Source organism: Podarcis melisellensis, assembly GCF_964234715.1.
Source record: "Podarcis melisellensis genome assembly, chromosome: Z".
In the NCBI taxonomy this organism is placed as follows: domain Eukaryota; kingdom Metazoa; phylum Chordata; class Lepidosauria; order Squamata; family Lacertidae; genus Podarcis; species Podarcis melisellensis.
This window is the reverse complement of record NC_138547.1, coordinates 48228710-48243045: the sequence shown is the minus strand read 5'-3', so window position 1 is coordinate 48243045 and position 14336 is coordinate 48228710. Positions and strand designations below refer to the sequence as shown.

At 42.5% G+C, this 14336-nt stretch overlaps 3 protein-coding genes across 6 annotated transcripts in view; 1 reads left to right on the top strand and 2 right to left on the bottom strand.

Moving 5' to 3' along the window:
- The window catches only part of FRMD7 (FERM domain containing 7), a 35367-nt gene extending 25593 nt beyond the window's left edge, over positions 1-9774 (top strand). For all 3 annotated transcript variants that reach the window (XM_081896952.1, XM_081896951.1, XM_081896953.1), the window contains 4 exons: positions 2269-2432; positions 2910-2978; positions 5704-5779; positions 6915-9774. In XM_081896952.1, the coding sequence (XP_081753078.1) occupies positions 2269-2432; positions 2910-2978; positions 5704-5779; positions 6915-7973 (1368 nt within the window). In that variant the 3' untranslated portion in view covers positions 7974-9774. The remainder of the gene's footprint in view (positions 1-2268; positions 2433-2909; positions 2979-5703; positions 5780-6914) is intronic.
- The window catches only part of IL13RA1 (interleukin 13 receptor subunit alpha 1), a 439968-nt gene that overhangs the window by 322207 nt on the left and 103425 nt on the right, over positions 1-14336 (bottom strand). The gene's annotated exons all lie outside the window — the stretch shown is intronic.
- The window catches only part of STK26 (serine/threonine kinase 26), a gene marked incomplete at its 3' end in the record, with an annotated part of 41777 nt that continues 38978 nt past the window's right edge, over positions 11538-14336 (bottom strand). The window contains exons 9-12 of one of the 2 annotated variants that reach the window (XM_081896988.1): positions 13242-13335; positions 12244-12306; positions 12027-12163; positions 11538-11738 (exon numbers count right to left, since the gene is read on the bottom strand). In XM_081896988.1, the coding sequence (XP_081753114.1) occupies positions 11714-11738; positions 12027-12163; positions 12244-12306; positions 13242-13335 (319 nt within the window). Of the gene's footprint in view, positions 11739-12022; positions 12164-12243; positions 12307-13241; positions 13336-14336 lie in introns of those variants that run through there. The other variant, XM_081896989.1, reaches the window with a different exon arrangement.

Genomic DNA, 14336 nt, shown 5'->3' with positions numbered 1-14336 from the left:
TCACTGAATTTCCCTGAAGAAGGAGGACCAGTAGGGTCTGAAATGCATCAGATCAAGAAACCTGGTTTTGGGGGGGCGGCTTTTGTTGCTTCATATACCTAGCCTCTCATACACCTAGCCACACCTCCTGTATTTGTGCACAAGATAAAGAGGAGAGAGGAGGCCGGCCCACCCACTGCCAGAGATTGGTCTGCTTCCCCCCCCCCCCACTGCAATGGCATCCTCAAACTGCAGTGATTTACTTCTCCTCCATAGGAAAATGAATGGCAGCCATTCAATAAAATCAAAGGGGGCACCGGAGTTGCAGGCAGGCCATGAGGATGGAGCTAAATCTGTTCCCTGCTTCTCACAACCATTCAGAATCAAAGGTGCTCCTATCTGCACAGCTCTTCATTGCTGATCATGCTACAGCATGACGGGGTGTTGAATGTTCTGGGGAAATGGGATTTTCCACAGATGCAGCTTCATAGATAAAATAGGCTTCCGCTCTTAACCAGGAGACTTTTGTATCTAAAACATCTTATAGATACTTTTCCAGATGCCTCAGTAACCTGCATCCAGTGTGGCATTTTGCGATCCCTCAGAATCTCACAAATGTGGGCTCAGATTCTGCTTCTGAGAGCCAGTGTGGTGTAGTGGTTAAGAGCGGTAGACTCGTAATCTGGGGAACCGGGTTCGCGTCTCCGCTCCTCCACATGCAGCTGCTGGGTGACCTTGGGCCAGTCACACTTCTCTGAAGTCTCTCAGCCCCACTCACCTCACAGAGTGTTTGTTGTGGGGGAGGAAGGGAAAGGAGAATGTTAGCCGCTTTGAGACTCCTTAAAGGGAGTGAAAGGTGGGATATCAAATCCAAACTCTTCTTCTTGTTCTTGGCTAAATTTATAGTGCTGATTCTGGTAGGTTATGGTCATTGTATATGGAATGACCTGGCTTCCATCTTACCCGGCATAAAGGCAGCACTTTTAGAAGGTCGGGGTGAGGGGGATTTTGGAATGAGATGCAATTGCTCACATCTTGGTAAAAGTGTTGTGGCTGCCAGAGCAAAGAGGCTACTATGGCCAGCACAAAAAGAGGTGATTGTGCTCTGTACTGGTGGGTGCCATCACACAGGAAAACCACTGCATAAATGTGTTCGGAGAACTAATAATCAGTGATTCTAGATTTAGGTAGGTAGCCGTGTTGGTTTGATGCAGTTGAAATAAATAAAAAAATTAAAAAATTGTCGAGCAGCACCTTAGAGACCAACTAAGTTTGTTCAGGGTACAGTGGTACCTCGCAAGACAAAAAACGCGGAAGACGAAAGGGTTTTTCGCTTTTTGCGTTGCTTCGCAAGATGATTTTCCCTATGGGCTTGCTTTGCAAGAAGAAAACATCTTGCGAGTTTGCTTCCTTTTTCTTAAAGCCGTTAATACCCAGGGAATCTGCGCTCCGCAAGACGAAAAAATCGCTAGACGACACAACTCGCGGAACGAATTAATTTCGTCTTGCGAGGCACCACTGTATAAGCTTTCATGTGCATACACACCTCTCTAAGGTGCTACTGGACAATTTTTAAATTTTTTTTATTTAATAAACAGCGGTTAGATTATTGGTCTAGGCAGTGCTTTTTTTATAAAAAAACGTTTAGGAGTACTCTCCTTTTCCTATTCATATTGAAATACTGCCCCTCAATGAGGCCAAACATAGATTCATAAAATGTTTAGGGTATGTGTCCCCCTGGAAAAAAAAGCACTGGGTCTAGGACTTGGGAGACCCAGGTTCAAATCCCTGATCACTCACTCATTCACTGGGCGACTTTGGGCCAATTTTTGTATCTCCACCTAACCTTCCTCACAGAATTATTGTGAGGATTGCAAAGAGTATGTAGAAGCAGAGAAATGTGTGCTGTCATGAAGCGCTTGGAGGAATGAGGATACAATAGCAACTTAGGAACAGAGATGAGGAATCTCCTGATGTTGCTAATTATTAACTGCATTGACAGGAGATGGAGACCCAACAACCTCTGAAGGTGTGAGCTGGTCTTTGACCGTAATAAATTATCTATCTATCTAACCTCTGGAGGGTGTTGTTCCCTTCCCCATTTCATCATCTCAACAGGTAGGCTAGGCTGAGAGAAGTTGGACTAGAAGTTAGAGAAAAGTGAGCTTCATAACTAAGTGGAGATTTGAACGCTGGTCTCCCAAGTCTTTGTGTGGCACACTAACCACTACACTACATGACCCTGTGACACATTCTTTCTCTCGCTCCCATCCCTACTCTCTGCCTCAGGCCTTGTGCAAGGATACACTGGAGTTCACCATGGCAAGCCGAGACACTTGCAAAGCCTTCTGGAAGACCTGTGTGGAATACCATGCTTTTTTCCGACTCTCTGAAGAGCCAAAGTCAAAACCCAAAGCCTTTTTGTGCAGCAAGGGCTCCAGTTTCCGATACTGGTAAGATAGGAAGGACATTCTGACCTACAATCATATTCAGGAACTAAGTCAACTGAAACAAATGCACATTTCTCTCTCCCCCCCCCCACAGTTTATCCCACTACCTTGGGGGGGTGGAGCCCCCACACACTTTGGGGGTTTGGTACAAATAATGTAAATCACCATTATTCATGTTGCCCAACAGAGGAATCCAGCGCAACAGTTGTGCTAGTGGAAAACTCATTGTGTGCTGCAGATCACACCATCTATTGGGCAGTAAAGTTTCCAGCAACCTGTTTATGCATGCGCATGAGCTTGTGCAATGGCGTTCCGCTGGCTCAAAACATTTTGCCAGAGGAGCAAGTAATACCCCTCATATATCCTGTGCTTCTGAATTTGCTGCTACACCTCTTGACATAGTGTAAAAGTGAGCAACAGTAGTCTTGGGGAGAGGATGCCACAACTGTCTTCATATATTTCCTGTCCTTAAAATGGCAGCGGAAGGACTCAGCGGCAGCTGCTGGAACATGGGACAAAAGGAAGACTGAAGAGCCTGCCCTTTGAGAGGTATGATCTTTCCACAATAAGAACTCCCACCTTCTTGCCAGGGTTCTGTTTGATGCCCTCCCTTCAAGCTAAAAACCTGGCAGTGAAGTTCTCAAGAGCAGAGTTGCCCCATATATAATTCCAGTAGGAGTTTACTCAGAGTTGACTAACTTTGTGAATTTTTCACAGAAGTGAAAAGTATATCAATCTTCTAAATGCACAAGTGCTTTCAGAGGGAAAGCAAGCATTTTTAAAAACTCTGGCAGCAGCCACCCTGTGTTGGTACCTGCCTGCTTTTTATTGAAAGACCACTCTATTGGTTAAGTGTCACCACCGATAAGGCCTCCTCCTCCATACCGCAGCTAAGTGAACATCTGTGCAAAGTTACATGGTCTGCAGAAGCTCTCCAGCTGATTGTACTGATCTGGGAAGCCTGCATGGGAGAAGGTGACCTCTTACATAGCCTAGGCCAAAACTGCTCAGTGACTTACCAGTCAAAGCTGGCTCAAAGTGAGCAAATTCTAACATCATCTAACAAGATGGATTCAGTACCACCAACCAAATGAAGTGTTTAAAATAGATAACAAAAAAGGTTTTGCAAAGGAAGTCTCAATATTGGACAGAGAACTAATACAAAATAAGACAAAAATAATTTCTAGGATGTATGGAATCTTACTAGAATGGGAGGTGAAAGACGAATAAGTTAAGGAAGTAATGGTGAAATGGGCAATAGCTATAGGTAAACCTATTCAATTAGCAGAAAATTGTGGAAAGAGAATTGGAGATTCACGGCATGTGAGGCAATCAAAGAAAATTTTCTTAAGATGTTCTACAGATGGTATATGACACCTTAAGGTAAAGGTAAAGGTACCCCTGCCCGTACGGGCCAGTCTTGACAGACTCTGGGGTTGTGCGCCCATCTCACTTAAGAGGCCAGGGGCCAGCGCTGTCCGGAGACACTTCCGGGTCACATGGCCAGTGTGACATCGCTGCTCTGGCGAGCCAGAGCTGCACACGGAAACGCCGTTTACCTTCCCGCCAGAGCGGTCCCTATTTATCTACTTGCACCCGGAGGTGCTTTCGAACTGCTAGGTTGGCAGGCGCTGGGACCGAGCAGCGGGAGCGCACCCCGCAAGAATTCCAATTGCCGAAAAATGAAACAATCCTAACAAAAAAAAAAATTGCAAGATAAGCTATTTGATCATTTAGAATTGGCTAAACTGACAGAGGCAATTAGAGACCAATGCAAACAAAAAATTCAAAAGGAATGGGGAAAATATAGTTTTTTCAATTCAATTCAATTTCCTTTATTTGACCGATAGTCAGAAATAAAACATTACACAATACAGAATTTTAAACTAAAACATCATAGGGGTACATAAATAAGGTAGGGCCACAGTACTAGACCTCTCACAGATAACCCACATCAAAGCATTCAGTTATACGTTTCCGACACTTGAGTGCTAGGAAAAGGAATTTAGCCACTGACAAAGTTGTTTTCCCAGAAGACTTATTTAGCAGATATGCTGTCTGCTTTCCTCTTTGTCGGGAACTGAGCTGGGGTAGGTATGGAGTTATAAGATGCTGTCTTAAATCGTTGTAGAAGGGGCAGCTCAGTAAAATGTGCTCTGTGGATTCTACCTCACCCAAAGCACAGTGGCATAATCTCTGGTCAGAAAATATAGTGAATACCTGAAAAAGCAGTGCCCTCAAAATAATACTTTGGCTTGTCTGGACTAATTTTTGCAAATAAGATATGGTGTAAAAATATAAGCTATAGAAGAAAACTAGAGAAGAGGAATTGAGAAAGAAACAGTTTATGAAGTATACAACTGGACTTGCGTTGAGGTTGTCAAATAGAAGGAAGTCAAATAGAAATGAATAAAAATTGAAATAGGGGTGTATGTGTATCATTTGTCCTATATGTGTAGTTATATCTTTTTGTTTGTTTGTCTTGTGAGTGATGTCTGTAATGGTGATGGTATAATAAGTTAATAAAAGTTTTTTAAAAGGGAGCCAATTCTAAATTTGCCTACATCGAGCCTTTGATTGGGTGTGCTAAACCCTTTAAAAATTACCTTAATATATTAGCAAGGCTTGGGGAAATAAGTTGCAGGATGCTTTAATTTCTCTCTGTGTGTGTGATTTCACTGAGATTTTTAAAAACTTGGGGAGACATATACAGAATGTCAGAAGGAAGGAAAATAAATATTAGGACCGCTTGAACACTGCATAATATAAGGAAGGCTCATCCAGCCCAGTGACCTGTTCTTCCCAGATGCCTGTGGGAAACCTGCAAGCAGGACCAAAACGCTCCCCCCTCCTGCAACTTCTTGCCCTCCAGATTCAGAAGCACTGCTGCCTCTACCTGTGGCATCAGAGCACAGCCATCCTGGCTAGTGGCCACCAATAGGCTTATCCTCCATGGATGTCCAGTCCTCTTTTAAAACCATCCAAGTCGTGTTTCAAGAAATGCTTTATTTTGTCTGTCTTGAATCTCCAGCTTCCTTGGATATCCCACAAGTTCTAGTGATGTAAGGGAAAAACTTTTCTCTGCCCACTCCATACCACAAATAATTTTATAAACTTCTAATATCACGTTTCCTCTAAAAATTCCCAAACAGTGCAAATGTTCTTCACAGGAGAGTCACTCTCCTTGAGGATTTTGGTTGGATGCTTTTATTTCCTTGTCATCAGATTTGAATTATATTGGACATTAACCATTGTCCTTTAATTTCAACTGCAGAAAACACTATCCCTCTCGGTACCATGAGAGACAGTGCCGGTCCTCACCAGACCTACTTACAGATGTTTCCAAACAAGTAAGTCATTTGGTCAGTGGGTAGGGGGGGTGCAGAAATATGACAAAAAGAAAGAAAAAGACTGAATCTCATCTATTTAGATTCAGGGTGTATGTTACTTTGGGGTGCAGGGGGGAACATACTTCCCCCTCCCATATAACAGGCAGCAGGGCTCCTGTTGCTTCAATTAGGCCTCCACTCTTTAGTTGATTAATCCATTAGATCAATCAACGGAAATATTTCAATGAATCAGATGATCTTTAAAAAAACAAAAATGTGTAATATATAAAAGGCAGATTTTAAGTGGCATATTAAAAGATGTACACAAGAGTTGCAATTGGCCAGAAGAAAACGGGTTAATTTAAAAACAAAAGTTTCCTATGATCCTAAAGTTCACAACAGAGGCAGCCAGCCTGCTAGGCCTCTCCAGGTTTCTGATTTTGCCTCCTCCTTCTTTCCTCTAACAGTGAACATAGTTGGGTGTATGATGGCGAGTTTGGAAGTGAAACAAGGCTACCCGAAAACAAAGTGTTATTTCTACATGTTTGGGGGACTCCTTAGCTATGCAGATGTGCATTAAAAGAAAACAAAAACTTTTTTCGAGAGGAAACCACCTTGCCTGACAAGCATCTTGTGAACATCCAGTTTGTACAGAGTGTTGTCAGCAGACAGGGAAGAGAAGGAAACCAGGGGGAAAGGGAATTGGCCTCAGGCCAAAAGAACTTAGGGAGACTGCTATACGGGTACACAAAGTGTGGGCTTCGTACACCATTCTGTGACTGCACTGCCAAAGAAAGACCATGTCAGCTGGTCCATTGGGGTGAATGGAGAACTCCCCACCAACCCTAAGCTGCCTGCATTTTCAAAAACTTAAGTTCAGTCCAGGGTAAGGTGCTGACTGACAGCTTCCTCTTCCTTAGTCTCAATGTTGCCCCTGCAAAACTCAGCAGGGTGCAGGAAGAGGGGGATAAGATGCAAATTGGTTGGTTCCCCCTATCATTGGCTCTAGCTCCACCTACCGCTTAGGATCCTTGCATTCTGCCCCACCAGCTCCAGGGCACCACTGCCGTCTCTTACGCTTTGCTTGTGATGAAGAGGAGGGTGTTTGCTAAAACAACACTGTTCCTTAGGTGAAATTATGTTCTTCTCTCCCCAGATGGAGGACTTGCGGCTGGTCTACGGCACCATAGGAGACTACCACAGTGCCAATGGAGTCCACACTTCCGAGCCCATGCTGGACAGTAGGCGGAGGAACTCTGCAGTGGAAGTGATCTTTGCTGATGAATTGGAGCGGTCCAAGCCAGAGGCTGACCCAACGCTGTTGCCCCATTCCCAAAGCAGCTCCACCTTCCCGTTGGTCTACACAGAGCTGGAACACGATTGGGAGGCAGCCAACATCTATGAACAACGGGTCCCGCTGACATCCTTCCAGCCCAGCTACAAGCTGGCTGGGAACAATAAAAGCACCTCGGTGGGCAACATGAGGGAGATGACCCCTAGGCAACAGCTGACTTACACCGACATTCCCTACAGGGGCCCCATTCACCAGCAACTGGACATGGCTTCTCCTCAAGTCTTCTTTTATGTGGACAGGCCTCCCCAGATGTCCAGGCACACAGCAGTGGCAGGCCCTGCTGAGGAAACAGCCAGTGGGGTGAACATGCTTGGTGCATCACCCATGAAGCCTTCCAGGAGAAGCCCAGGCATGGCAAGAACAAGGGTGACTGAACCAGAGGTCCTGCCCAGAATGACCTACCTTAGCAGCATTAGCATGGAGCAAGATGATGACGGAAGCGTCTTTGATTACAGCATTCAAGACCAGACTCCCAAGAGGTCTTGGAGCCAGTCTGACATGAAAATGATCAGATTTCCCTATGGCTCAGAGTTCCGGCCTCTAGGACCTTGTCCTGTCTTGAGCAGCAGGAAGGCTGATATTTTGCAGTATGTGCTAGCCCAGCAAAGGTTCCCAGAACCTCCCAGGGCCCAGCGAACCCTGGAGCGCTATGTGGGCAGTGGGACAGAATCCAGCGACTCAGATTCAGACATGCTGCCAGATTACTTTTCTCTCTATGGGAGGGTGGTGAAAGCACCCAGGGCACGGGTCCGCCTGTCTTCAGGGAGCCTACAGCTGGAGGAGGAGGATGAAGCAGTTTGTCTCACTACCGCCAACATTGAGGACAGGACTTCACAGGGAGCATCTAATTATTTTACGTAAAACAACAGGACTGAGTTATGCCAGTAGATCTTTGAAGGAGGTCCTTCCTTGGTCCTTGGGGTTATGACTGGTTTTGCAGGAATGATTAATTAAAACTTTGTGATTTGATAACAAGAGGAATCTACCAAAGCAAAAGGCTCTGCAAAAGAAAGTGAGATGTTATAAGAATATTTAAAAAATGGGGGGAGAGGGGAAGTTTACATGCTTTCTCTTTGACACATCCCATACTATGGGGGGGGGGGCGCGACAGGATATAGTTCCTAGCATAGAAAACTAGTGTTGAAGCAGATATATGGGAATGGCTCATCTTCCCAGATAGATAGCTCATACATCACCAAACAGCTTGGCAGTGTGACATTTTTCTTTTAGGGGAAAGACTAAAAAGGGGGTGATTAGTTTCTTATAATTATCTAAACGATGACATGATTGGGTGGGTGTGTCATTTTCTAGCACGTATTTAAGTATTCCCTTCTTTCTACATAGGTTCCAGCATGGAGATGTATTTTTTAAGCCATCAGGTATATGCCACAAGTATTGTTAATAATTCCAAGTGTATCACAAAAAGAAGGGCAAGCGCCATTTTCAAATGCTGAGATCTAGCAATACTAAAGATTTTAGCTAGGGGGTCCCATGGGTAAGTACTACCAATATCTGATTCAAGTTAAATACTGCTTATTAACAGTTCTCAGGCCTGAATGCTTTGCACTTTTACAGCATGATGACTAGCAGTGGTCTTTCAAGTGCTTTTAATACATGAACTGTACCGGGATCCCTTTCTTACTTTCCATATATATCTAAGCAAGTTATAATGCACTAGACTGGGAGAAAAAGTAACCTGTCTTTATCTGGGAATCTCTGCTAACTCCTGGTTCTGCCCAATAACAATAACTACTCAGAATTTCAGGAATCAGCTGGTGGGGTCAGTGCACACCACCCAAAGGAAGACCCAGCCAGGAAGGTCTTTTTGCCTCCTTGTCCTAAATGTCGCCTGGTTTCAAAAATAATCCACTTGCAAGCCTGAAATTTAACTGTCCCTTTGTTGTGTATGCATGCATACTTTTGGGCTACCCTGTGTACATGGGACGCAGTCTCCTTTCGGGGGCGAATGGAGAGAAACCACCATTAAAAAGCCACCTTTTCTACAAAAGAGGTGTTCATGGGGTGTGTGCTTTCTCTGACTCCATAGTCCCAATGAAGAAGCAATGGATACAGAGCTTTCCGCACACATAGCTGGGAGGCTTACAAGCTCCAGGCAGCCTCTCCAAGGGTTTTCCTTTCATCCTTGGAGGAGACCTGGAAGCTCTTATGGCCCACCTGACCCACCCTCCCACAGACCATATGTAGGATTGTGCCCCAAAGCACAGAAAAAGCAGAATGCTCATCTTTCCCCTTGAGCACATGACGGCTTTAAAAGTATGGCATCACACAAATGAGGATGAGGACCAAACAAGATTACAGAACTTAAATATTTATTTCTTTAAACCATTCAACCTTCTGCTGCCCCCTTGCCTGCCCTTCCCCCAGCCCCCCAAAAAAACACTGAAAGGAGCTTCATCTATAAACAGATTTACAGGCCTAATAGCTACAGAGAAGAGCACTAGAGTTCTGTTTCAGTGATGCAGTTATTTTGTGAAGCTTCAGATCAACTGTATATTTACAACATTTGCTGCTTTTACATTTATAAAAATATTTTTATTTAATCCATAACATTATTGTTTTCAAAAACTATGCCCAGACTTTCCCCCCCTCAGATATAAATTTTAATTGTGTTTCAGTTATATAGCGATGAAAGCTTTTTTTTTTAAACAAACATTTCTTTAAAATTAAAACAAATGAGTTAAAGTATATATATATATTTTACAGTGTAGGCACCATTGAAAATAATTGCCCTTGGCATTTCTAAACCACCATCTGTTGCCAGTGTCTTTATATCTTTATTTATTTCTTTTTTTTAAACGATGTAATGACAACTTTTAAACTAAGGGAAAAAAATCAGTATTTGCTTGCATTCCTTTAACGCTTTTCAATATTTGGCAGATATATTTCAAATCCTTTAAATGACTTTTGTGCAAAAACAAAAAATGTGCAGATCCAAACCATAAAATTAAACACATCCAGACTTCTTATCAAAAATAAATTTACACCAACAGTTCCACAGCTAAGGACTGAAATACAACCCCACTTCAAACTTCAGCATAATATACAAACTGGGTTGAAAGAGGGGGGAGATATTACCCAATCTAAACAGTACCATAAATATATAATTGAAAGCAAGTTTATAATTTTAGCTACCTTTTATGAAAAAAAATCACTCTGTACTGCACAGTACTATCTTTTTGTGAAAGAATATCTATAACTCAGTTATTTGCATATTAACTGGTAAATACGTATTTAAAATACATAGGGGTGGGGAAGAGGAATTAAACATGGTAATGCACTGCATGTAAATGTCTTTAAGAACGCAAGTGTATAAATATCTTACAGGATAGAACACCACCAAACAAAACGCTGGTGTCACACACTTATACCTTCTGGTGAGGTATTTCATCGCATGCCACGGTATTCCCATAGGTCCCCTGCCCAAAACAAAGAATGAGCTACTTCCCCCTCCCGAATCTTACTAAAGAATGAAGAAATGATTAAATTAAGCCAGATTTCTATGTGTGTCCATTATTGCAGAAAGCCCCCTGCCCTTCATCTGTATTGCTTTAAAAATTTCTTTACCATGATGAATGACTATTTGAAATCCTGCCCTAAAGGGTAATATGTACAAACTGTACACTAAGCTATATCAGTCACTACATGTTAACTTGCAAAGCTAATGACATATTGCTCTCAAAATGTAGGTGATTACAGAGCTGCCTAAAACACTGTACCCATTTTTCAAAAGAATAGTGCTGCTTGGTGATGCCAACTTGGATAAAATATTGGGGGTAGGGCGCTCCAGGACAGCCGTGCCCCCCATCATTGGTCACATGATATGTGACACCCCTCCATATGAATGGCATTGCCAACCAACTTTGGGGGGCCTGGCCTGCTCAAATATTTTATCAGGGATGCCGAAGGGACCTCGGCCCCTAGGAGTTAGCTCCTATGTTGTTGCAGGTGCCTAAATGTTTGGTTATTTATGTTGTTGCAGGTGTTGTTACAGGGGCCTAAATAAAGACTACTATGGTGTTTGAGCAAGTGCTATAGCCACATCCTATAGGTTAAGGTGCTCTCGTATATTTTCCTGTAAAAAGCTGTTTTGAAGTCTAGTTTTAGTGACTCAGAAGAACTGTATCTTATGTGGACATAAAAAGAAACAAGACTCGCCTCTGGAGAGTAACGAAATGTTGTTGAAACACAGCATGTGCACTTCCTATGAACTCAAGTGCATTCCATTGATCTCTGGATCAACCCAGATCCTGCGCGTGGAGATTGGCATTCCACTGGTTATATCTAGAAGCAAAGCTGCACCTCACCGTTTTTGTTTTTTGTTTTAAACTGGATTAAATAAGTGAAAACTACAATATTAAAAGTTGCTCTTTACAAAAAAGAATGTCCTGGAAATACAAAAAAGCATGTATACCCATCACAAAATAGTGGAATTAAGTCCTTTCAAATCTGCGATCATCATATATGTTGCAATGATCCAAAAGGCACAAGGAGCTCATGAACAAAGCATTGCCAAGCTTATAGTAGGTTTTGGTGGGCTATTACTGGGTCCATATGGAACAGCATCACTGATAGAAAGTTTCTTAGGAGGAGTCATTAACTGAAAACCTAAGGAGACAAACACAAGAAGTAAGTGCTCAGTTATATCCCAGCTAAGTAGTTAATAATTTATTTATTTTACAGACTACCAATCCATGTACACTGTTCATTTTCCTCACCATCCTCACATTAATCCTCCCAAACTATTTCAATCCAGTTCCACCTCCTAAGGTTGCTAACAGTGCTTTTTCCACTACCTTTCCTACACTCACACAGAAAGCAGGAAATGAGGTTACAGGCAATGCAGACAGACCCTAAAGAAGAACACAGGTTAAGAAATGAAACCCATATGCTTACTTCTGAAACTTCTCCATAAGTTTCTTCACCATCTTATCAGTGATTCCTGGACATGTTGCTTCTGCCATATTGATGCTTTTTTCAAGTTCTTCAATTGCTTTCTTCCTGCTTGCATTATTGGTGTCTTGCTGCTTAAGCTGAGAGGCAGACAAAAATGGTCAAAATTTTGCAACCTTTACTGTACATGCTTTGGATGTGCCTCAAACTGAAAACTTACCTCAGCAAAGACAGGAGTGATTATCATCGTTAAACAGCTCAGGGTTTTCATGAGATCTTGGTCCTAGAAAGTTAGGAGATACATTAATCAAACACTTGCTGACAAATAACTGAAATAAGTAGGAGACCAAGGACCAGTTAAAAATGGACAAGACTACATGAGGGGCTCCTCATGTTCACATATGTGCCTACAGATGTGTGGAGAAATGCTGGCATAAACCGGGCTGATAAGAGATATAGTCCACAAGGAGATCTGCAGCAGCAACTTTTCTCGCAGGTGCAAACTTGGGTACAGCTTATGGCTGTTTTTCCAAAGGTCAGTCCTGGAGGTGGCCCCCCAAAATGAAGAAAACAACAACTTATATGGACTGAAATAATCAAATTTATTCTCATCATAATGATTTTTGCAACTGGAGGGAGGGTGCGGATCACAGGAAACACTTTATATGCTCTACACTCTCTTACTTGACAGTCTACTGAGCTGCCACTAGCAGCTGAGTACCAATGAACTTGCTACATTATTAATCAACACCCTGCTTTTCTTTTATCAAAATAGACCCAAAATAGCAGCAATAAATAACCAAAATAATATAAATGTATATGAATGAGGAAAGAAGAGAAAAGCTCCATTGGCTCCAAACTACGGTGTGTCCTCCCAATAAATAAAGTGGTGGACATACGGTAGGTTAAGCACAATTTACAGAAGTGTTAGATAATTTTACACCACAGTTCACTTTTTTATTGCAGTCCTGATAATCCTAGTCTTCATTAATAAAAGTTGTAAGCATCACCACCACTATAACCATCGTTCTGATCCTCGCAACTGCAGAGATGAATTTGACCACCTGAAATGTAGTCAGTATTGCCAGGGAGCAATGCTGTGTGTCTACAGAGGGGTGGGGACATTTCTGACTGCTTTACAAACACCAGGGTCAGGTCTCTGCCTGTGGCAGCTTCCAAGGAGCTTAAAGAATAGAAAGAAATTCTGGCTGGACGTACTGTTCCGTTCTGCAGTTTCTTGGCCTCTGGCTTCTTCCGAACTGTAGTAAAACTCCATTCTGGGTGGGAATTGTTCTCCTTGTTGCTAGACTCCCTAACGGGGAAGGGAAGAAAATGACGAAGCTTTTAAAGAACTGTGCTACCACACCAGAGGTCTGCCATAGTTGAAACCCTTAAATATAAAATCGTGCCAAATGAGGAGGCCAAAATGCTGTAGGTTTGCTTCCAAAGTAGACACCAAAAAACTCTGGACAAAAAACTCTAAGAAATACTAGAATCCAAACCTTGCTCTTCCCCCACCGCCAGTCCATTTTAGATTATGTATTTCAGTCGATTGCTGAATTTTACATTTTAAGTATTTATATTTTGATGTTGGCCGCCCTGAGCCTTGTTATGGCTGGGGAGGACAATATACAAATAAAATTGATGATGATGATGATGGTGATGTACTGTAAAAAAGGATAATCAGAAGCCAGATGAAATGTCATCAGCCCCATCCAGGTTCTTTTTGACTTGGAGCCAATAACAAAAGAACTTAACCAGTTTAGAGCAGCATTTTTGGTCTTCCTTTGTGGATGTGGAGATACAACCAAAAGAAAACACAGCCCAATCAGATCTGTGACAAAAGTGACATTGAGTACAATGGCTGCACCTAAGATCTGCAAGGTCTTTTCAGTCTTAGCAGAAGTAGAGGCAGGAATGCCTCGCCCTCGCCCCCCCCCCCCCGATTTATTCTGCAGCTCAACTTACCTCAACAGATTTGTGCCTTATTTATTTAAAAAATACAGCCCACAAATTTTTTTAATGGTGGGTCGCACCAAATTGTGGAGGAGTGTCTACCTTTTTTGCAGGCATAAACCCCTCAAATTGATGCCTTTTTATTTATAAATTTACAAATTGCTCCACAACCAAAAGTTACTGAAGTATTATTCCATTAAATAAAAGTTAGCTACAGAAAGATATCAAACAGTAGAACCATTTTACAACTGTATCAACACCCCATAAGGCTGACTGTATACACTTCACAGAAAGCCTTCTTAAACAAAAATGTCTTCAACAGCCACCAAATGTCAAAGTGTTAGGTGCTGGTAACTA